The sequence below is a fragment of the Nerophis ophidion genome, linkage group LG15 (genome assembly GCF_033978795.1).
Source record: "Nerophis ophidion isolate RoL-2023_Sa linkage group LG15, RoL_Noph_v1.0, whole genome shotgun sequence".
Lineage (NCBI taxonomy): Eukaryota > Metazoa > Chordata > Actinopteri > Syngnathiformes > Syngnathidae > Nerophis > Nerophis ophidion.
The window spans coordinates 52,591,347-52,616,346 of NC_084625.1; the positions used below are offsets into that span (position 1 = coordinate 52,591,347).

The window sequence follows — 25,000 nt, forward strand, 5'->3', positions numbered from 1 at the left end:
GTCTGCTTGTGATGCTCTAGTCCATGCTGGTGTGTACATGTCTGCTTGTGATGCTCTAGTCCATGTTGGTGTGTACATGTCTGCTTGTGATGCTCTAGTCCATGTTGGTGTGTACATGTCTGCTTGTGATGCTCTAGTCCATGTTGGTGTGTACATGTCTGCTTGTGATGCTCTAGTCCATGCTGGTGTGTACATGTCTGCTTGTGATGCTCTAGTCCATGTTGGTGTGTACATGTCTGCTTGTGATGCTCTAGTCCATGTTGGTGTGTACATGTCTGCTTGTGATGCTCTAGTCCATGTTGGTGTGTACATGTGTGCTTGTGATGCTCTAGTCCATGTTGGTGTGTACATGTCTGCTTGTGATGCTCTAGTCCATGTTGGTGTGTACATGTCTGCTTGTGATGCTCTAGTCCATGTTGGTGTGTACATGTCTGCTTGTGATGCTCTAGTCCATGTTGGTGTGTACATGTCTGCTTGTGATGCTCTAGTCCATGTCTGCTGGTCTGCATGCAAGGTCTTACACCAGGAGCTCTGCAGGTTCCGTGAGAACTGCTGCATTTAACGGAACCTAACCTTACAAACTGGTCATCCTGACTTGTAGGTTTGCAATGCTGTGCTCGTGTTCTACATAGCCTGTTCGTGTTGGTCAACCATACCTGGTTTCAGTTTCAAGTTACTCCTAAATCTTCCGGACTAAGAACTTCGGCGAACTGCACCTTATCCTAACAACCGAGACCGTTCTCGATAGGGAGGGGTTAGAGTTTCTTCAGGACATAAGTACTTTGGATCCAACAACATCCCCGCAGTCTAGAGCTGTCCTATTTGGTCGTTGGGCATCAACTGAAGAAGTCTGATTTGATTATAGACCTGACTTCTGAGACAACTGTTCATAGTCCAGTGGCCATCGACTTTATAGATGAGATTTCAATGAGTTCTTATGAATTGTTCCATGTCCCAATTTTTGGGAAGTCCATGTGTATCAGTACTGATTATTTCTGAAACAATGTCAGCCAAAATGTTTTTTTCTGGTTTAAGAATTACGTTTCTTTCCACGGGCTTCCAAAGTAAGACGGCAATGGGAATTTATTGCGCAACATGGTCTGTCTTAGAGGACACCAGGACTAGATCTGACCAATCTAAGTCTAAGACTAGATCCAACCAGTCTAAGACTAGATCCAACCAATCTAAACCAAAGACTTGATCTGACCAATCTAAGTCTAAGACTAGATCCCACCAATCTAAGTCTATGACCAGGTCTGACCAATCTAAAACTGAGACTAGATCCAACCAATCTAATCTAGGACTTGATCCGACCAATCTAATTATAAGACTAGATGTGATCAATCTAAGACTAAGAGTAGATCTGACCAATCTAAGTCTAAGACTAAATGTGATCAATGTGAGACTAAGACTAGATGTGACCAATATAAGTCTAAAACTAGATGTGACCAATATAAGTCTAAAACTAGATGTGACCAATCTAAGTCTAAGACTAGATCTAACCAATCTAAGTCCAAGACTAGGTCTAACCAAACTAAGCCTAAGACTTGATCTGACCACCCTATGCCTAGGACTAGATTTGACCAATCTTATTATAAGACTAGATGTGACCAATCGAAGTCCAAGACTAGATGTGATCAATCTAAGACTAAGACTAAATGTGACCAATCTAAGTCTAAGACTAGATCTGACCACTCTAAGGCTAGATGTGACCGATCGAAGTCTAAGACTAGATCTAACCAATCCAAGTCCAAGACTAAATCTAACCAATCCAAGCCTAAGACTTGAGCTGACAGATCTAAGTCTAAGACTAAATCTGACCAATCTAAGACTAGATGTGACAAATCTAAGTCTAAGACTAAATCTGACCAATCTAAATCTATGACCAGGTCTGACCAATCTAATACTAGGACTAGATTTAATCGATTCAAAACTAAGACTAGATCCAACCAATCTAATTTTATGACTTGATCTAATCATCTAAGTCTGAGACTTGATGTGACCGATCTAAGTCAAAGACGAGATGCGACCAATCTAAGTCTAAGACTAGATGTGACCAATCTAAATCTAAGACTAGATGTGACCAATCTAAGTCTAAGACTAGATGTGACCAATCTAAGTCAAAAACCAGACCTGACCAATCTAAGTCTAAGGCTGGAACTGACCAATCTATGTCCAAAACTAGATGCAACCAATCTAAGTCTAAGACTAGATGTGACCAATCTAAGTCTAAGACTAGATGTGACCAATCTAAGTCAAAAACTAGACCTGAACAATCTAAGTCTAAGGCTGGAACTGACCAATCTAAGTCTAAGAATAGGTGCGACCAATCTAAGTCTAAGACTAGACCTGAACAATCTAAGTCTAAGGCTGGAACTGACCAATATAAGTGTAAGACTAGATGTGATCAATCTAAGTCCAAGACTAGATGTGATCAATCTGAGTCTAAGACTAGATGCGACCAATCTAAGTCTAAGACTGGATGTGATCAATCTAAGTCTAAGACTAGATGTGACCAATCTAAGTCAAAAACTAGACCTGAACAATCTAAGTCTAAGGCTGGAACTGACCAATCTAAGTCTAAGACTAGACCTGAACAATCTAAGTCTAAGGCTGGAACTGACCAATATAAGTCTAAGACTAGATGTGACCAAACTAAGTCTAAGACTAGATGTGACCAATCTAAGTCTAAGACTAGACGTGACCAATCTAAGTCTAAGACTAGATGTGATCAATCTAAGTCTAAGACTAGATGTGACCAATCTAAGACTAAGACTAGATGTGACCAATCTAAGTCTAAGACTAGATGTGACCAATCTAAGTCTAAGACTCGATGTGACCAATTTAAGTGTAAGACTAGATGTGACCAATCTAAGTGTAAGACTAGATGCGACCAATCTAAGTCTAAGACTAGATGTGACCAATCTAAGTCTAAGACTAGATGTGACCAATCTAAGTCTAAGATCATGAACTGATGAAGTCACCTCATATGAGAGGCTAATCGCCTCCAAGACAAAACCCTGAGACTACAAAGACCTGATGAATGAGAACCTTCATAGGCATTTGGCACAAAATACTCTCCAGGGATTTAAAGACCTTGGTCAGGGTCACTGCTCTTCTGGCATCACCATGTTGGTTCTCCAACATTCAGTTCTTCCCTGGTGACCATTAGCATGTGAACAGTTAGCGGCGAGATGCAACAGACTAGATCAGCCAAGAGGAGAAGAATGCAGACTTACTCCAGTCTTTGATTAAAACTTACTAAAGTGCACCACTAGGAACTGGATGTGATTTGAAAAACCCTGAAATGAGCCTGAACAGTCCGGTCAGGAGATATTTTGGACATTGGTCTGCCTGGAAAAAGTCGGCAACAGACACGACGTCGGATCAGACCCGGGTGCGTACTCACCACTTCTCGAGGCAGCAGGGGTTCCTCTGGACGAGTCACCAGCAGGTTGACTACCCCACCCATGGGTGCAGCACGCAGCACGGCCACCACCTCTTCTTGGGTTTTACCACTCAGGTCCACACCACCGACCTGCATCACACATCCAGTAGTAATGATACATGAGTGGGAACCAAGGACCCAATGATACTTCCAGATGTCCTTTTTAATATCTGGTTATTATAAAAGGGTGGTTAAGAAATGAAATACATGGTCCTACCTTCAGAAGACAGTCTCCAGCTTTTAGTCTACCATCTTGGATGGCGGCACCCCGAGCCAGTATGTTTTTGACATAAATAGGAGCGCTGCCACCAACTGGAACATCTCGGGAAGTGATGCTGAACCCAAGTCCTTCCGGACCTAAGACATAAAAAGGCCAAATATTCACCATTTAAAATAAGAAAATGCAAATATTACATTCATTTTAATGTGTATCACATCTTCTTCAATCTATCATGTTTATACATGAACACATCTGAAATACATTTATATAATTGTGGAGGGAGGCGTGGCCTGCGGGCCTGCCGCAGAGCGGGGTTTGTAAAGCCCGGCCTCGAAGAAAGCGGTAGGTGAGTAGATTGCCCAGCTGGGATTTGCCATCTAATCACCTGTCGCCCTTATTAGCAGCAGCCGGGGCGAGACACGTAGTTGGAGCAGAGCGACACAGGCACAGAGCCGGAGAGCAGAGACACGCCCGACTGAAAAGGCCTAAAGTATATATTGCTGAAAAGCAAACGAGACTTGTGTATGACAATAAAAGACTGGCTCAAACCTGCACACCGGTCTCACGAAATATCTACGGGACTCAGGAGAACCCACCCACCATAGAGAGACTTGCACAATAATGATCTAACCTGGAACCCTCAAGTTGCTGCCACGGCCGCTCTACCAACCGAGCCACGTCGACCCAGTTTAATGAACTTCATTACTAGTAACGAGTAATCTAATTACTGTTGGGTCCGTTAAAACGCCGTTAGTGATAGCTGGATTGGGTTTTATTTATGTCAACAACAATAACAAGTGCAGCAAGTTCAACGCAGGAAATATATTTTTACTGGTGAACGCAATAAGCAGTATCGCACTAAAATTAACTTGATATCAAACGACAAATCAAAACTTGCCATCCAAACAATACACCGTTCAATTCATCTCTACTCATCTTTGCTCAGATTCCGTTAGTAATTCAATTACTTTTTTGGCAAAGTAAAAAATTCAATGAATTACTTTGTAAAAATATTTTCAGGACATTGAATGCTAAATGCTAACTGCTAAAGCTAACAAACACAGCTCCGTTGAGGCCTTCGATGACGTCACACGTTACTAGGCAACAGGCCCCGCCTTTTAAAAACAGACTCCACCCACTGTGCTCTTATATTAAACATCTCTTAAATGCATGTTAGAGAACAACAAATCAATGACTGAAGTGACAAACTTGCCATCCAAACAATACCCCGTTTGTTGACAAGAAGCCACGACAAGTCATTCTATCTCTTTATTAAGCAGAGGTTACACAACCCGGTGGAAAAAAATTCAAAGAGCTGGTGTCAAGGCCGACAAATTGCGCTGCTAACTGCTAAAGCTAACAAACACAGCTCCGTTGAAGCCCTCGATGACATCACTAGGCAACAGGCCCCGCCTTTTAAAAACACAGACTCCACCCACTGTGCTCTTATATTAAACATCTCTCAAATGCATGTTAGAGAACAACAAATCAATGATTAAAGTGACAATCTTGCCATCCAAACAATACCCCGTTTGTTGACAAGAAGCCACGACAAGCCATTCTATCTCTTTATTAAGCAGAGATAAAACAATCTGGTGGAAAAACATTCAAAACACTGACGTCGAGGCCGACGAAGTGCGCTGCTAACTGCTAAAGCTAACAAACACAGCTCCGTTGAAGCCCTCGATGACGTCACTAGGCAACAGGCCCCGCCTTTTAAAAACACAGACTCCACACACTGTGCTTTTATATCAAAACATCTCTTAAATGCATGTTAGAGAACGACAAATCAATGACTGAAGTGACAAACTTGCCATCCAAACAATACCCCGTGTGTTGACAAGAAGCCATGACAAGCCATTGTCTCTCTTTATTAAGCAGAGGTTACACAATTTTGGTGGAAAACAATTCAAAACGCTGACGTCGAGGCCCACAAAGTGCGCTGCTAACTGCTAAAGCTAACAAACACAGCTCCGTTGAAGCCCTCGATGACATCACTAGGCAACAGGCCCCGCCTTTTAAAAACAAAGACTCCACACTGTGCTCTTATATCAAAACATCTCTTAAATGCATGTTAGAGAACAACAAATCAATGACTGAAGTGACAAACTTGCCATCCAAACAATACCCTGTTTGTTGACAAGAAGCCACGACAGCCATTCAATCTTTCAACCATAACTACAATTAATGACTTTTTAAAAAGTAATTTTCAGAACATGGTTGCCAAATAATAACATTTGCATGTTCACCTCTCAGTGTTGTGTTGTTCTTCAAGTATTCTGCATGTTCCTGAATGGCTTGTGCTCCTTATTCTGCTCACCAAGGAGACACTAGCTTAGTAGTTCTGTCTGCTATCAAGTGTGCATGGGACTTAATAGACCAAGCCCTATATCGGTAAGCATTTCTGTACTTGCAATGTGTTTCCACTTCCTTTGACCATATATGTATTTCCTCTGTCATCGGGTCTGTTATAACAACAAACAAGTTCAACATGTAAAGCTTCAAATAACATTTCCGTTCAACTTCGTCAAGGACCATTCCAATTTCCACAGGTAAAAGTGGTAATGCCCTTGATGTTGAAAGCCTTGTCTTAGTTCCAAGACGGTGACCTTTAAGGTTCGGCAGACTAATATGAATTGCAGGTCTCGGGGTCAAACGGGGAAATAAAACAGACACATAAGCAACGGTGACCTGACCTTTTCTGCTGAGCGAGGAGATTTGAATTTGTCCGATAAAATCCAAGAAAAAAAAAATGTTCAAAGGTCAGCCGGGTATTTATAATTACTGCCGGAAATCCACGGGATTTTTCATTTCTTTCTACGACAAATTCTACCGAGTACAGTGCAGGGAATGTGACTTGAAGATGTGCGGGTAAGACTCTTTTGATTATAAAAATGTAGTGCAGCAGGGAAGTGCACAGGAAGCACAATCAGGCAACATAACAGGTGTAACTACTAGAAAGTTAAAGTAAAGTTAAAGTAGCAATGATTGTCACACACACTGTGGTTTTGACCCATCCCCTTGCTCACCCCCTGGGAGCTGAGGGGAGCAGTGAGGAGCAGCGGTGACCACGCCCGGGAATCATTTTTGGTGATTCAACTCCAATTCCAAGCCTTGATGCTGAGTGCCAAACAGGGAGGTAATGGCTCCCATTTTTATAGTCTGTGGTAGGACTCGGCCGGGGTTTGAACTCACGACCTACCCATCTCAAGACGGACACTCTAACCCAAGCGTCACCAATGCAGGTCGCCCGTAAGGACCAGATGAGTCGCTCGCTGGCATGTTCTAAAAATAGCTCAAATAGCAGCACTTACCAGTGAGCTGCCTCTATTTTTTAAATTGTATTTATTTACTAGCAAGCTGGTCTCGCTTTGCTCGATATTTTTAATTCTAAGAGAGACAAAACTTGAATAGAATTTGAAAATCTAAGAACATATTTTAAAGACTTGGTCTTCACTTGTTTAAATAAATTCATTTATTTTTTTTACTTTGCTTCTTATAACATTCAGAAAGACAATTTTAGAGAAAAAATACAACCTTGAAAATGATTTTAGGATTTTTAAAAACATACATTTTTACCTTTTAAATTCCTTCCTCTTCTTTCCTGACAATTTAAATAAATGTTCAAGTATTTTTTTTATTTTATTGTAAAGAATAATAAATACATTTTAATTTAATTCTTCATTTTAGCTTCTGTTTTTTCGACGAAGAATATTTGTGAAATATTTCTTCAAACTTATGATTAAAATTCAAAAAAATTATTCTGGCAAATCTAGAAAATCTGTAGATCCATCCATCCATTTTCTACCGCTTATTCCCTTTTGGGGTGCCTATCGCTGCTAAAATCGGGCGGAAGGCGGGCTACACCCTGGACAAGTCACCACCTCATCGCAGGGCCAACACAGATAGACACACAACATTCACACTCACATTCACAATCCGTAGAATCAAATTTAAATCTTATTTCAAAGTCTTTTAAATTTCTAGAATGGAAAATCTAGAATAAAGATTGGTCCTTGTTAGCAAAAATAGCGTAGTCCAATTTGTTATATATTCTAACAAAGTGCAGATTGGATTTTAACCTATTCAAAACATGTCATCAAATTTCTAAAATTAATGTTAATCAGGAAAAATTACTAATGATGTTCCATAAATTATTTTTTTCAAAAAGATTCGATTTAGCTAGTTTTTCTCTCTTTTTTTTGGTTGAATTTTGAATTTTTAAAGAGTCGAAATTGAAGATAAACTATGTTTAAAAATTTAATTTTCTTTTTTTTCGTGTTTTCTCCTCTTTTAAACCGATCAATTAAGTGTTTTTTTCATCATTTGTTCTCTACAAAAAACCTTCCGTAAAAGGGAAAAAAAATGTATGACGGAATGACGGTTAGAAATAAAATGTATTTAAGTGTGTATCAAGCTGGTAGCCCTTGGCATTAATCAGTACCCAAGAAGTAGCTCTAGGTTTCAAAAAAGGTTGCTGACCCCTGCTCTAACCACTAAGCCACCGACAGTTTGGTTGATGAACGAGCGAGAGACTTTAACATAACTGAAAAGCAGGACTTATTAAAAAATAAATCATTGTTTACAAAGATAACCACGGCTGTTTATGTCCGTCATTGGCGGTCCAGAGAACCCTGAGTAGCAAGAGCTCCACAGCGACGTTGTTTCAAAGTCAGTTTTAAAAGGACATTTACGTACAATCAATGTTGCGTCAATGTCTTGTGTCTGCTGGGTTTCTTCCAATTGAAGACAAACATTAAAGAAAAATCCTGAATCCAGAGAACAATTCTGATCACCTCCAAAATCTGATCACGTATTCCTTATTCCTGTCATTTTCATCCAAATTCGTGAATAATGTGGTTGCTAACTAACTAACTAACTAACTAACTAACTAATTATTACTCGAATCTCATCCGCATTAATAAAAACGATCCAAAATTGTTGTTTAGTACAGTAGACTTTATGAAGTTCTTTAATAAGAAAATTGAACTTATTAGAAAGGAGATTAAAGACAATGCGTCCCAGCTACAACGGGGTTATAGTAACACAGATACGATGGTATATACGGCGGATACTGCAAATATCCAAAATAGTTTCTCTCGTTTTGAGGAAATAACATTAGAAGAATTGTTACAACGTGTAAATGGAATAAAACAAACAACATGTTTACTTGACCCACTTCCTGGGAAACTGATCAAGGAGCTTTTTGTATTATTAGGTCCATCAGTGCTAAATATTATAAACTTATCACTTTCCTCGGGCACTGTTTCCGTTGCATTCAAAAAAGCGGTTATTCATCCTCTCCTTAAAAGACCTAACCTCGATCCTGACCTCATGGTAAACTACCGACCGGTGTCTCACCTTCCCTTTATTTCGAAAATCCTCGAAAAAATTGTTGCAGAGGAGCTAAATGAACACTTAGCGTCTAACAATCTATGTGAAACCTTTCAATCCGGTTTCAGGGCAAATCACTCCACGGAGACAGCCCTCGCAAAAATGACTAATGATCTATTGCTAACGATGGACTCTGATGCGTCATCTATGTTGCTGCTCCTCGATCTTAGCGCTGCTTTCGATACCGTCGATCATAATATTTTATTAGAGCATATCAAAACACGAATTGATATGTCAGACTCAGCCCTGTCATGGTTTAACTCTTATCTTACTGATAGGATGCAGTGTGTCTCCCATAACAATGTGACCTCGGACTACGTTAAGGTAACGTGTGGAGTTCCCCAGGGTTCGGTCCTTGGCCTTGCACTCTTCAGCATCTACATGCTGCCGCTGGGGGACATCATACGCAAATACGGTATTAGCTTTCACTGTTATGCTGATGACACCCAACTCTACATGCCCCTAAAGCTGACCAACACGCCGGATTGTAGTCAGTTGGAAGCGTGTCTTAATGAAATTAAACAATGGATGTCCGCTAACTTTTTGCAACTTAACGCCAAAAAAACGGAAATGCTGATTATCGGTCCTGCTAGACACCGACCTCTATTTAACATTTGACAACCAAATAATAAAACAAGGTGACTCGGTAAAGAATCTGGGTATTATCTTCCACCCAACTCTCTCCTTTGAGGCACACATTAAAAGCGTTACTAAAACGGCCTTCTTTCATCTCCGTAATATCGCTAAAATTCGCTCCATTTTGTCCACTAAAGACGCCGAGAACATTATCCATGCGTTTGTTACGTCTCGTCTCGATTATTGTAACGTATAATTTTCGGATCTAATCCAATGCCCTCCCGGTAACAGTTCGAGATGCTACCTCAGTAGAAGCATTTAAGTCTCACCTTAAAACTCATCTGTATACTCTAGCCTTTAAATAGACCTCCTTTTTAGACCAGTTGATCTGCCGCTTCTTTTCTTTCTCCTATGTCCCCCCCTCCCTTGTGGAGGGGGTCCGGTCCGATGACCATGGATGAAGTACTGGCTGTCCAGAGTCGAGACCCAGGATGGACCGCTCGTCGGGACCCAGGATGGACCGCTCGCCTGTATCGGTTGGGGACGTCTCTACGCTGCTGATCCGCTTGAGATGGTTTCCTGTGGACGGGACTCTCGCTGCTGTCTTGGATCCGCTTGAACTGAACTCTCGCGGCTGTGTTGGAGCCACTATGGATTGAACTTTCACAGTATCATGTTAGACCCGCTCGACATCCATTGCTTTCGGTCCCCTAGAGGGGGGGGGGTTGCCCACATCTGAGGTCCTCTCCAAGGTTTCTCATAGTCAGCATTGTCACTGGCGTCCCACTGGATGTGAATTCTCCCTACCCACTGGGTGTGAGTTTTCCTTGCCCTTTTGTGGGTTCTTCCGAGGATGTTGTAGTCGTAATGATTTGTGCAGTCCTTTGAGACATTTGTGATTTGGGGCTATATAAATAAACATTGATTGATTGATAAAATGGCAGTTTCTCCCCCCTCACTCACTCTCACCCGCCCCTCTTCTTCTCCTCCCTACCTCGGACAGTTGAGATAACAGATTTGTTATGGCTTCATTCCGACATTCCTAACTCAAGGTCTATGTAAAAGGCTCCCACTTTAGTTGTTCTAAAATCTGACTAGGAAATAAAAAGACAACCAAATCCAACAATATCTGACTAGGAAAGAAAAAGACAACCAAATCCAACAATACTAACCTAAATAACGATCTCTTAGGTGTTCCAGTAAAACTGTTTGTCCTCTGTTGTTGACGGATATGTTCTTGAATATTTCATGTCCGCGACATAACGCTACTAAATGACTAATTCATTTTCCGAGAGACAGATTCCACCGTGCGATGTCTCGCCGTCAAGTGGCAAAGTCCCGTCATGTGGTTCCAGAGGGGGCCTCCTCCGACGCTAACAACTCTGATTAGTATTCACGCCCAAGTGGCTGCTGCTCATCTCACGGAGCTGTCAGCGCCTCTGATCGTCCATCATGACCTACTTTCCCCCCGTTTGTCTCCCTCACAGTCTGTCCAACTGTCACCGCTTGAGCTGACAGTGATTGTGTTGATGAAGACGAAGCACGGAGAAAGCCAAGCGTGGATGGCAACCTTTTTTTTAAAAAAAAAAAAGCTTCAGCTCACAAACAAATCAGGTTGAAGAGTTTGCTTATAAAGTCAAAAAGTTGAGCTAAGTCGGGGATTTCGGTGAGCTACGGTCCTGCCATCGAAAACACAAAAACTCGCGATCAAAAGTGTACATACACTTGTAAAGTGTCACAGTTCATCCTCTGGCTGCTCACGCCCACGCAGCGACAAGCCTGCAGACAATCGGCAATCTGCACACCTGTTACTGATGAGGGCGAGCTGGATAAAGGACCAGTGGACCCAAGGATCCATGCGGGAACTTAGTTTACCTCTTTGTTTACCGTAAGCCTTATGCTGTCTCTCTCTGCTTTTTTACCCTCTGTGTTCCGACGTCCTTGTTGTTCTCCCACAGTGCCTTCCCGAGTCTCCCCCTTTGTTGTCTCTCGTGGTTTTGGACAGCCTTACTCGACCCTCGTCTGGACACGGACTCTGACGCCTCTCTATCTCGCTCTGGATCTTCTGTCTGCCCCATGGATTGCCTTTCCTGCCTTGTTCCTTCTCCTCGTTTGGTAAGACTCAACGGCTAATTATTCATAACCATAGACTTCCATCATACACCCCTTCTGCATATTAGTTTACATTCCATTTCCGTATATAGTATTATTATTGTTTGATTATTATATATATATTGCAATATATAAAAGAAAATACATAGAGCTACCCCCCTAGTGTCTTTGCCGTCATCTCCCCTCTGTAAACAATAACAGTATGTAAACTTTTGATCACGACTGTAAGTCATTGGCATGGAATGTTCGATCCTTTAAGGGATCTTAAGGTAGATCTTCCAAAGTGGAAGTGTACTTCTAACACCACAGCAGTAATTAACCAAGGATGTATGCGTACATGAATGTATAAATAAACACTTCGGGTTGTTCCTGACCACGTTCAATGGACAACTCGTTGCTTAGTACCTTTCTTCAACTGGATGTTGAAACTGCGTCCTCGGCCCGCGACGTAGGAGCTGTTGGACAAGGTGGTGCTTATCCTGCGCTGCAGGGAAGCCGATGAGGTGGACGAGGCGCTGGACAGCAACGACTGGGGTAGCGTGGCGTACCTGTGCCTCGGCTCAGGGCTGCTCCCTGCCAGGGAGTCCCGTAGACTACAAGAGGCGGACAATGGGGTGAACTTTCCACCCCTGAGGAACGGTTTTTCGGCCGTGACAAACCGTACAAACCTGGATGTTCTCCCCCCCGTCAGGCTGGTCCTGTCTCCGGAATGCCAAGAGCCTTGGCTCACGCGGACCCTGCCGGACTGGGGCGAGCTGAGGTCACTTCTGCCCGCCAGCAGCTCGTACTGCTTCTTCATGGCGGCGGGGACCACGTGGAAGAGGATGGGGGTGGAAGCCATGGCCTGCCTGAAAATGTTCTGGGCTCTGCGGTTGGTACGTTGGAGATTGGGGGGAGGGAGAGAAAGACAGAGGTCACGTTAGGAACCAAATGCAGATGAGAGAGAGTGGTGCCAAATGTAATGTTGCTCTGCAGATAAGCACGAAAGTAATTATGGTGACGAGACCTTTGGTGGTGGTTCCTCGGTTTATTTCCTGCCAGCGCTCTTATTTGCTTCCATTTCCTGCAAGTCTCACTGAGCGTTCGTTTCACCTGTCCCTGATTGGCAGCCTGGCACACCTGGTTGCAGTTGCCAACCCGTTTGCGATTTTATGCCTCCCTCGCCCCCAAGTCAGGGCTCGATGATATTTTCCCGGTTCCTGTTTTCCCTGCGTGTGCACTTACCAGTGGCACTACTTCTTTTTAGAAAGCCATGTTTCCCTGCCTCACGCCTGCCATCTCTGCATCTCGGGGTTCAAGACCGACAGCACTTGACGGATTCATCGAGCCCTGACTGGAGGGCGGGGCAGGCAAAAAATAGCAACCTGATTGGCAACTGCAACCAGGTGTGCCAGGCTGCCCATCAGAGACAGCTGAGGGAAACGAGACATGCATGAAACGGAACTAAAATAAGAGTGCTGACTGGTTGTGTTTCCTTAGTTTGCGTTTATTTCCTGTCAGCGCCCTTTTTTTAGTTCCAATTTCCTGCATGTCTCGTTTCCCTCAGCTGTCCCTGATTGGCAGCCTGGCACACCTGGTTGCAGTTGCCAATCCGGCTGCAATTTTATGCCTGCCTCGACCTCCAGTCAGGACTTGATGATTGTGTCCTGTTTTTCCTACGTGTGCACTTATCAGTGGGACTACTTTTTGACATTAAAGCCACGATTCCCTGCGCCACCCCTGCCATCTCCGCATCTCGGGGTTCAAGACCGACAGCACCTGACGGAATCATCGAGCCCTAACTGGAGGGCGTGGCAGGCATAAATAGCAACCTGACTGGCAACTGCAACCAGGTGTGCCAGGCTACCCATCAGGGACAACTGAGGGAAACGAGACGTGCAGGAAACGGAACGAAAATAAGAGCGCTGACTGGTTGTGTTTCCTTAGTTTGTGTTTATTTCCTGTCATTTATTTCTAGGCACAGTCAAGGCGTTGAGGGGATCTGGTTTGGTGGCGGCAGGATTAGGTCTCTGCTTTTTGCGGATGATGTGGTCCTGATGTCTTCATCTGGCCAGGATCTTCAGCTCACACTGGATCGGTTCGCAGCCGAGTGTGAAGCGACTGGGATGAGAATCAGCACCTCCAAGTCCGAGGTTCTCGCCTGAAAAAAGGGTGGAGTGCCATCTCCGGGTTGGGGAGGAGACCCTACCCCAAGTGGAGGAGTTCAAGTATCTCAGAGTATTGTTCATGAGTGAGGGAAGAGTGGATGGTGAGATCGACAGGCGGATCGGTGCGGCGTCTTCAGTAATGCGGACGTTGTATCGATCCGTTGTGGTGAAGAAGGAGCTGAGCCGGAAGGCAAAGCTCTCAATTTACCGGTCGATCTACATTCCCATCCTCACCTATGGTCATGAGCTTTGGGTTATGACCGAAAGGACAAGATCACGGGTATAAGCGGCCCAAATGAGTTTGGGTCTCTCCCTTAGAGATAGGGTGAGAAGTTCTGTCATCCGGGAGGAACTCAACTTAAAGTTGCTGCTCCTCCACATGGAGAGGAGCCAGATGAGGTGGTTCGGGCATCTGGTCAGGATGCCACCCGAACGCCTCCCTAGGGAGGTGTTTAGGGCACGTCCAACCGGTAGGAGGCCACGGGGAAGACCCAGGACACGTTGGGAAGACTATGTCTCCCGGCTGGCCTGGGAACGCCTTGGCTTCCCCCGGGAAGAGCTGGACCAAGTGGCTGGGGAGAGGGAAGTCTGGGCTTCTCTGCTTAGGCTGCTGCCCCCAAGACCCCACCTCGGATAAGCAGACGAAGATGGATGGCTTTTATCTCGATTGCACTTTGTCTGTATTATTACTATCATTATTATAGACTCCTCTTTGCCTTATTCTTTTTATTTTTATATTTTAATGATGTTAGATATTTGTTGTTGGGGACAAGTGTTGTAAATTAGTTTTGGCTACAAACACTATATATATATATATATATATATATATATATATATATATATATATATATATATATATCGGGGGTTGGCAACCCGCGGCTCTAGAGCCGTTAGCGCCGCCCTAGTGGCTCTCTGGAGCTTTTTCAAAAAAGTATGAAAAATGGAAAAAAATGAAGGAAAAAAATAAAAAAAATAGTTTTAATATAGTTTCTGTTAGAGGACAAACATGACACAAACCTCCCCTAATTGTTATAAAACACATTTTTTACATTAAACATGCTTCACTGATTCGAGTATTCGGCGAGCGTCGTTTTGTCCTACTAATTTTGACGGTCCTTGAACGCACCGTGGTTTGTTTACATGTACAACTTTCTCCGACTTTCTAAGACGTGTTTTATGCCACTTCTTTTTCCGTCTCATTTTGTCCACCAAACTTTTAACCTTGTGCATGAATGCACAAAGGTGAGTTTTGTTGTTGTTATTGACTTATGTGGAGTGCTAATTAGACATATTTGGTCCCTGCATGACTGCAAGCTAATCGTTGCTAACATGCTATTTAGGCTAGCTGTATGTACATATTGCATCATTATGCCTCATTTGTAGCTATATTTGAGATCATTTAGTTTAATTTAAGTCCTTAATTCAATGTATATCTCATGACACACTATCTGCATGTAATATGGCTTTTAAATTTGTTTTGCGGCTCCAGACAGATTTGTTTTTGTATTTTTGGTCCAATATGGCTCTTTCTGTTACGCCTGTTCGGCATCATGGATGCGTTGAAATAGAACACAGCAAAAGTAAGGTTTAACTATTTATTTGAATAACAAAAGGTGCTAGAAAACAAAAATACTGGAGCTAAGGGAAGGCAAAAAAAAGACGCTAGCATGAAAGCTAGGATAAACAAATGGTAAATTAAACTGGCACATAGGCACAGAAAGGGGAAAACAAAACATTTAGCATGAGAGCTAAGAATAAATAAAATTGCGCAGCGTGAGAGCTGAAACTAATAAGTAACCATGGTGATGGACTAAACGGGAAATAAACGGATCAAACGGAGAATAAGCACAAAGATGGAAAAATAAACAATAATATGTGAAGATCCGATTCACGGATCGCAACACTTTCAACATTTTGGGTTGCCGACCCCTGCTATATATAATAAGCATGATCTGACACCGGTTTTTTAGGGCCCGCATGGCCCATTGCCAAAGGACTCCCACAGGCCAAAGGACCTATTGAATTTCGTGCGTTTTATTCTTTCTTTCTTTCTTTCTTCTTATTATTATTCCACACCTATGCGCTGTAATTTGACCCCCTTAACATGCTTCAAAACTCACCAAATTTGACACACACATCGGTCCGGCAAACCTTCCCAACCTATTAAGGAACCAAACCCCAAAAATTTTAATTGCTCTCTAGCGCCCCCTAGGAACAAAAAAACAGACTGCTTGTAACTTCTGTTAGGAATGTCATAGAGACATGAAACGAAAACCTCTATGTAGGGCCAACTTAGACCTACATTTCATAATGATACCTTCTAGGGCAAAAATCAACAAAAATTTCGTTAAAATCCCTTCAAAGCCAAATTTGCCTAAAAAAATGCACTTTTTGTCTCTTTGCGCTACAATTTGACCCCCTTAAAAGGCTTCAAAACTCACCAAACTTGGCACACATATCAGGACCGGCAAAAATTGCAATCTAAAAAAAAAAAAAAAAAACGTAAAAATTGCGCTCTAGCACAATTTTTGAATAAAACACAGAAAAAACTGCTCCTGGGAAGAAAACACAGACAAAACTGCTTGTAACTTCCGGTAGGAATGTCGGAAACACATGAAACAAAACCTTCTATGTAGGTCTCACTTAGACCTACATTTTACTAACTGACATCCTTCAGCAAAAATCCACAGGAAAATGGCAATTACCCCTTCAACACAAAAGTTTTGTAAAAATCCGTCACCTGTCTTCAAACATTATCTTCTCTGAGCGCGTTTGTCGTTTCGGCTTCAAACTCGCACAGGAGAGAGATTGAACCCTTTTGATTAAAACTATCCAACAAAGTTTTGATTACTGCTCCGGTTTTGATTTTACGCGCCTTCAAAAAACCCCTGCGCAAATTTTCCTAAAAAATGTCATTTTTGCCTCTTTGAGCTGTAATTTGACCCCCTTAAAATGCTTCAAAGTGCAAGTTAAAGCTCTACTATGCAAAGCGAAAGCCATTTATCAACAACATCCAGAAACGCCGATCTGTAATTTGACCCCCTTAACATGCTTCAAAACTCACCAAATTTTACACACACATCAGGACTGGCGAAAATTGCAATCTAATAAAAAACCAAACCCCAAAATTCAAAATTACGCTCTAGCGCCCCCTAGGAAAAAACCCAGACAAAACTGCTTGTAACTTCTGTTAGGAATGTCATGAAACAAAGACCTCTATGTAGGTCTGACTTAGACCAGGGCTTGGCAGCGGCCAAAGGCGGACCCAACCAACGCTGCTTGCAGCTTTAATTTGTTAAGGTTCTAATATAAGCAGCCACTCGCACACAAAAAAAACACTAATATCCAAAACACCCGCTACGTCTTAGCACATTTAGGGGCCAAATGAGCGAGGAGCTCAACATCATCCCCGGACCAGAATGATTTTGTCTGCTTCTTCCAGGAGAACTTAGCATATATATTGGCTGACCAGGGGAGGGAAAACAGGGGAAGGGGAAAGTGGTTCCTGCCTCCCATCTCCTCTTTCCAGACCCCTGGTAGCGCATCGGGACTATCGTGCTGCTTCTCCCTCAAAGTCACCGCCAAGATGATTCCTGCACAGCGGGCGGCGCTTCATTCAGACGTTTCATTCATATGGAAATGAAGAGCGGGTGTCTATATGCTTGTTTACACGTGTAGTGGCATCACTTCAGTAATCAGCCTCCACCCGAAGCCTGATTCAAACACAAATTACCCCATCAACGTGTCCTTCAGTTTGGATGAAGTGTATCCAAATATTTACCCAATCCCACTTGTTGTCTAAATGCTTGCCCGGCCAGGTCTACAATCAGGGATTGTAGCCATGACGGAGCAGTTAAGCACTTTGTTGAAAACCAAACAACCCGGAGTGCAGGGTGGAGACGTCGCATTGCAAAAACTGAAATCTAAGTAAGATTAAATATCTCAAAAAAGGCTGATATTTGGAGATGGCCGATAATGGCTTTTTTGCCGATATTGTCCAACTCTTAATTACAGATTCCGATATATACAGTTGTGGGATTAACACATTATTCAAAATCTCCCTACTAACCCACCAGTGCCTCCAAAGAAGTGCTCACCCCCAAATCCTCCACACGACACCTTCGCTCCAAACAGGCTAACCTCCTCCAACCTCCAAGGACAAAGCTACGAACTATGGGAGACCGGGCTTTCTGCTCCGCCGCTCCCAGTCTGTGGAACGCTCTCCCTGACCACCTGAGGGCACCACAGACTGTGGATGCTTTTAAAAAAGGTTTTACTACTTACGTATAAAATACTACACGGTCTAGCTCCAGCCTATCTTGCCGATTGTATTGTACCATATGTCCCGGCAAGAAATCTGCGTTCAAAAGACTCCGGCTTATTAGTGATTCCTAAAGCCCAAAAAAAGTCTGCGGGCTATAGAGCGTTTTCCGTCCGGGCTCCAGTACTCTGGAATGCCCTCCCGGTAACAGTTCGAGATGCTACCTCAGTAGAAGCATTTAAGTCTCACCTTAAAACTCATCTGTATACTCTAGCCTTTAAATAGACCTCCTTTTTAGACCAGTTGATCTGCCGCTTCTTTTCTTTCTCCTATGTCCCCCCCTCCCTTGTGGAGGGGGTCCGGTCTGATGACCATGGATGAAGTACTGGCTGTCCAGAGTCGAGACCCAGGATGGACCGCTCGCCTGTGTATCGGTTGGGGACATCTCTACGCTGCTGATCCGCTTGAGATGGTTTCCTGTGGACGGGACTCTCGCTGCTGTCTTGGATCCGCTTTGAACTGAACTCTCGCGGCTGTGTTGGAGCCACTATGGATTGAACTTTCACAGTATCATGTTAGACCCGCTCGACATCCATTGCTTTCGGTCCCCTAGAGGGGGGGGTTGCCCACATCTGAGGTCCTCTCCAAGGTTTCTCATAGTCAGCATTGTCACTGGCGTCCCACTGGATGTGAATTCTTCCTGCCCACTGGGTGTGAGTTTTCCTTGCCCTTTTGTGGGTTCTTCCGAGGATGTTGTAGTCGTAATGATTTGTGCAGTCCTTTGAGACATTTTGTGATTTGGGGCTATATAAATAAACATTGATTGATTGATTAAAAACCCTTCTTTTTAAAAAACGCCTTTCTATAGATATGCATGCTGGTTCTAGCTATTGTGCTGTTTCTAGTTTTATATTTTATTTATTCTTAATATCTTTTTATTAGGGACCGATGTCCCTTTGGGACAGAGGACCCTATTGAATTTCTAAAGTTTTATTATTATTATTCTTTATTATTATTCCGCCGCATCTCTGAGCTGTAATTTGACACCATTAATACGCTTCAAAACTCACCAAATGTGACCACCTGAGGGCACCACAGACTGTGGATGCTTTTAGAAAAGGCTTAAAAACCCTTCTTTTAAAAAAAAGCCTTTCTATAGATATGCATGCTGGTTCTACCTATTGGGCTGTTTCTAGTTGTATATTTGATTCATTCTTATCTTTTTATTAGGGACCGATGTCCCTTTGGGACAGAGGACCCTATTGAATTTCTAATGTTTCATTATTATTATTCTTTATTATTATCCTGCCGCCTCTTTGAGCTGTAATTTGACCACATTAACATGCTTCAAAACTCACCAAATTTGACACAATCATCAGGACTGGCTAAAATTGCAATGTAATCCAAAAACCAAAACCCAAAACTCAAAATTGCGCTCTAGCACCCCCTAAGAAGAAAACACAGACAAAACTGTCTGTAACTTCCAGTAGGAATGTTGTAGAAACATGAAACAAAAACCACTACAAAGGTTGGAATTGGGGGTTAAATCACAATAAATGATCCCCGGGCGCGGCACCGCTGCTGCCCACTGCTCCCCTCACTTCCAAGGAGGTGATCAAGGGGATGGGTCAAATGCAGACGACAAAGTTCACCACACTTAGTGTGTGTGTGACAATCATTGATACTTTACTTTACTATGTAGGTCTCAGTTAGACCTATATTTCATACACTCTTACCTTCCAGCTAAAATCAACAGGAAGTTTGCAATTCCCCCTTCCATAGAAAAGTTGGCAAAAAAAAATTCGCTTTTTTTTCAAACATTATCTCCTCTGAGGCCGTTTGTCGTTTCGGCTTCAAAAAAGCAAGAGAAGAGAGATTCAACCCTTCTGATTAAAAGTTGATGAAAGAGTTTTATTTACTACCCCGGTTTGGATTTTATGAGCCCGGAAAGAACCGGCGGCTGGTGCTGTTGTCAAAACGGCGGCTTCCTGCTCAGACAAAACTGCTTCTAACTCACTGTAGGACTGTCAAACACAAAAACAAAAACCTAAATACAGGTCTCACTGAGACCTATATTTCATACAATGACCACCCCGAACTAAAATCAACAGGAAGTTTGCTATTCCCACTTCAATACAACAACTGCATTATATTCACCATGCATTAGAGTCTCAAAATGGCGGCACCAAGGCGTCCTTATAAAACTCCCAACTGTTATTACTATGTATAACACGTGTATATAATTTTTTCTCTGAGTAATAATCCATTCATCCATCTTCTGCTGTTTATCCGGGCTCGGGTCGCGGGGGCAGCAGCCAAAGTTGTCCGACCCACCGCTGCTTGCAGCTTTAATTATTATTGTTATTATTAAAAAATGTTTACACTGTGGTAGTTTCAGGTTGTTTGCTCAACGTAAAGTGCTTTTTTACAAATAAAATCTATTATTATTATTATGCCTAATTTTGCTGGATTCATTAAACAATGGCCTACTAAGTGGCCTAGTGGTTAGGGTGTCCCTGCCCTGAGATGGGTAGGATGTGAGTTCAAATCCCGGCCTAGTCATACCAAAGACTATGAAAATGGGAGCCATTACCTCCCTGCTTGGCACTCAGCATCAAGGGTTGGAATTGGGGGTTAAATCACCAAAAATGATTCCCAGGCGCGGCCACCGCTGCTGCTCACTGCTCCCCTCACCTCCCAGGGGTGATCGAAAGTGATGGGTCAAATGCAGAGAACTATTTTGCCACACCTAGTGTGTGTGTGACTATCAGAGGTGCTTTAATTTTAACGGAACAAGGTTTTCCAAAATAAATCAACTCAAGTTCTGGAAAAACCATGAAGGAACACAGTTTCAAGTCCAGAGTATACTAGAGTAATAAAGTAAACCATAACATAGTCCTCCTTTAGTGCAAGACTGCCTGGCATAGTGTAGAACAGGAAATGATAAACTGGGCTCAATCTGCCCTGCTCCAACGTATTTGTATGAGTAACAGAAATGTGCTGCAAGCTGGTGGTGAGTGCTTGAAGTGGCCGAGCAGTCAGTCACAGCTCCTGAAATGCTGCGTTGAGACAGGCCACCTCCGCCCCACTACAAGCTGCAAAGTGTGTGCCATGCAGGGCAGACTAGCCACACCAAACTAATAAATGATAAATGGGTTGTACTTGTATAGCGCTTTTCTACCTTTAAGGTGCTCAAAGCGCGTGGACACTACTTCCACATTTACCCATTCACACACTGATGGAGGGAGCTGCCATGCAAGGCGCTAACCAGCACCCATCAGGAGCAAGGGTGAAGTGTCTTGCTCAAGGACACAACGGACGTGACGAGGTTGGTACTAGGTGGGGATTGAACCGGGGACCCTCCTGTTCAACCCTAGCTTTCGCCTTGGGGTGTTTTTTTGTTGAATTTTAGTTTTTTCTCGGCGGAGTCTTTAAGCGACAACTGTGTGGTACTACTTTTTTCCGCTGTTTGCTTTTCCGCTTGTATTCATTGTGTATCTCCTTATGATTCTCAAAGAGGTGGGAGATCAAATTGCTCGTATTAATGGAAGACGTCTTGGTTCCTCATCACATAACCAACTTTTTTTGTAGTCATTGCAAATTGCCAGTTTTTTATCCGTCACACACACTTTAAAATAATCCCAAACTATAGACATGGTGTCGTTAGTCAGTCGCCGAGCGAGCTCTCTTGTAAACCGCGGCTACAGCACCCGCAACAACACACTCTTGTTGTTGTTAAGCGGAAGAAGATGGATGGATGGACTTTTTGGGAGGGCATCATTTATTTTATTGAATCAACATTGATGTTTGATGAACTTCTGCTCACAAAAATAAATTTGTATTACAGATGTTTGCATGCATGTCTGCTTATTAGGACCACGACATGTTTATATTTATGTCTTTATATGATGGTTAGTATAAATTACCCCAAATTTCCCGTTAATTTCCGTTAATTCCCATGGACAATGTCCAACTTTGAACAATCAAAAAATGGTTAAATATTTCCCGAGCTTAACTCCCCGTGGTAAATTTACGGAAATTTACCAGAAACTTCCCACCCCTTTGCCACCCAAAGCGTGACTGACGGTGTTGTACTTTTTAGCAGGAGTGTGTAAAAGAGGATTATTGTGAGAAGAAGGTCAAACATAAGTTGTTGTGTGAAGGTAACTTTAATACAAGAGGTGTGTACGAAGAAAAGAGAAAATAGCGGACATTAAAAATAAGAAGGCTTACTGTTCAAAGTGGAGGTTGCGTATATCTCTCTGATTGATCCTGACAATGCAATCATTCTTCTGGAAGAGACGCTCCTGCTCCGCCTTGCCCCCGCGCTCCAGACGATTGACCAGCATGCCCTGGGTCCTGCGAAGGAATCCGGCGGGATTACATCATGCGGACAAACAAAAGACAAAACCGTACGCGGAATCATTTTGTGCGATTCAAAGAAATGTCATTAGAAACCAGTTATTTGGTGAAAGCATTGTTTTCCACATTTCATGTCTTGGATGTAGTAGCTGTATGCATGGTTAAGGTTCATGGTTTATTGTGCATGGTCAAGTCAACACTGAGGTGGGGAGCACATTACACCAGTTTTAAATTTGCTACATTGGCTCCCCGTCTGCTTCAGGGTAGCTTTTAAAAGTTCTACTACCGTATTAGTATTTGTATGCATGGTTGAGGTTCATGGTTTATTGTTCATGGTCAGGTCAACACTGAGGGGGGGAGCACATTACATCAGTTTTAAATGCACTGCATTGGCTCCAAGTCAGCTTCTGGGTCGATTTTAAAGTTCTGCACCTGTATTAGTGTTTAAATGTTTTAATGGCCTAGCAACTTCTTACGATGCTAATACGGAACCTCCATTTTCCTGCTCACCTTTTGTTTGAGCTAGGTTCAGGTTTTACCCACTACCGTTAAGTGCTGTCTCGATTATCTTGTAAGGTTAAGGCGGGGGTCAGCCACTCTCACTATTATGTTGGATCCACTATGGACTAGACTCTCACTATTTTGTTAGATCCACTATGGACTGGACTCTCACTATTATGTTGGATCCACTATGGACTGGACTCTCACTATTATGTTAGATCCACTATGGACTGGACTCTCACTATTATGTTAGATCCACTATGGACTGGACTCTTATACTATTATGTTAGATCCACTATGGACTGGACTCTCACTATTATGTTGGATCCACTATGGACTAGACTCTCACTATTTTGTTAGATCCACTATGGACTGGACTCTCACTATTATGTTGGATCCACTATGGACTGGACTCTCACTATTATGTTAGATCCACTATGGACTGGACTCTCACTATTATGTTAGATCCACTATGGACTGGACTCTTATACTATTATGTTAGATCCACTATGGACTGGACTCTCACTATTATGTTAGATCCACTATGGACTGGACTCTCACACTATTATGTTAGATCCACTATGGAGTGGACTTTCATAATATTATGTTAGATCCACTATGGACTGGACTCTCACACTATTATGTTAGATCCACTATGGACTGGACTCTCACTATTTTGTTAGATCCACTATGGACTGGACTCACACTATTATGTTAGATCCACTATGGACTAGACTCTCACCATTATGTTAGATCCACTATGGACTGGACTCTCACTATTATGTTAGATCCACTATGGACTGGACTCACACTATTATGTTAGATCCACTATGGACTGGACTCTCACTATTATGTTAGATCCACTATGGACTCGACTCTCACACTATTATGTTAGATCCACTATGGACTGGACTCTCACACTATTATGTTAGATCCACTATGGACTGGACTCTCACACTATTATGTTATATCCAATATGGACTGGACTCTCACTATTATGTTAGATCCACTATGGACTGGACTCTCACACTATTATGTTAGATCCACTATGGACTGGACTCTCACACTATTATGTTATATCCACTATGGACTGGACTCTCACACTATTATGTTAGATCCACTATGGACTGGACTCTCACTATTATGTTAGATCCACTATGGACCGGACTTTCACAATATTATGTTAGACCCACTCAACGTCCATTGCTTTTGGTCTCCCCTAAAGGAGGGGGTGGGGGGGTTGCCCACATATGCGGTCCTCTCCAAGGTTTCTCATAGTCATTCACATCGACGTCCCACTGGGGTGAGTTTTTCCTTGCCCTTATGTGGGCTCTGTACCGCGGATGTCGTTGTGGCTTGTGCAGCCCTTTGAGACACTTGTGATTTAGGGCTATATAATTAAACATTAATTGATTGATTGATTTATCAACAACACCCAGAAACGCTTCGCTGGGCCTGAGCTCATCTAAGATGGACTGATGCAAAGTGGAAAAGTCTTCTGTGCTCTCTTTAATTGAAATAAACTGAGTCCCTTTGTATTTAATGAATTACCATTATTTAAAACTGTAAGTTTTAACACTTAAGTGATTAAAACTCATCTGTATACTCTAGCCTTTAAATAGACCTCCTTTTTAGACCAGTTGATCTGCCGCTTCTTTTCTTTCTCCTATGTCCCCCCCTCCCTTGTGGAGGGGGTCCGGTCCGATGACCATGGATGAAGTACTGGCTGTCCAGAGTCGAGACCCAGGATGGACCGCTTGTCGGGACCCAGGATGGACCGCTCGCCTGTATCGGTTGGGGACATCTCTACGCTGCTGATCCGCTTGAGATGGTTTCCTGTGGACGGGACTCTCGCGGCTGTGTTGGAGCCACTATGGATTGAACTTTCACAGTATCATGTTAGACCCGCTCCACATCCATTGCTTTCGGTCCCCTAGAGGGGGGGGGGGGTTGCCCACATCTGAGGTCCTCTCCAAGGT

General features: G+C 42.9%; 1 protein-coding gene across 1 annotated transcript in view; it reads right to left on the minus strand.

Moving 5' to 3' along the window:
* LOC133569800 (partitioning defective 3 homolog) overlaps positions 1-25,000 on the minus strand; it is a 529,671-nt gene that overhangs the window by 427,494 nt on the left and 77,177 nt on the right. Inside the window, exons 7-11 of the mRNA XM_061922423.1 lie at positions 22,392-22,517; positions 12,419-12,616; positions 12,156-12,343; positions 3,666-3,805; positions 3,410-3,538 (exon numbers count right to left, since the gene is read on the minus strand). Coding sequence (XP_061778407.1) covers positions 3,410-3,538; positions 3,666-3,805; positions 12,156-12,343; positions 12,419-12,616; positions 22,392-22,517 — 781 coding nt within the window. The remainder of the gene's footprint in view (positions 1-3,409; positions 3,539-3,665; positions 3,806-12,155; positions 12,344-12,418; positions 12,617-22,391; positions 22,518-25,000) is intronic.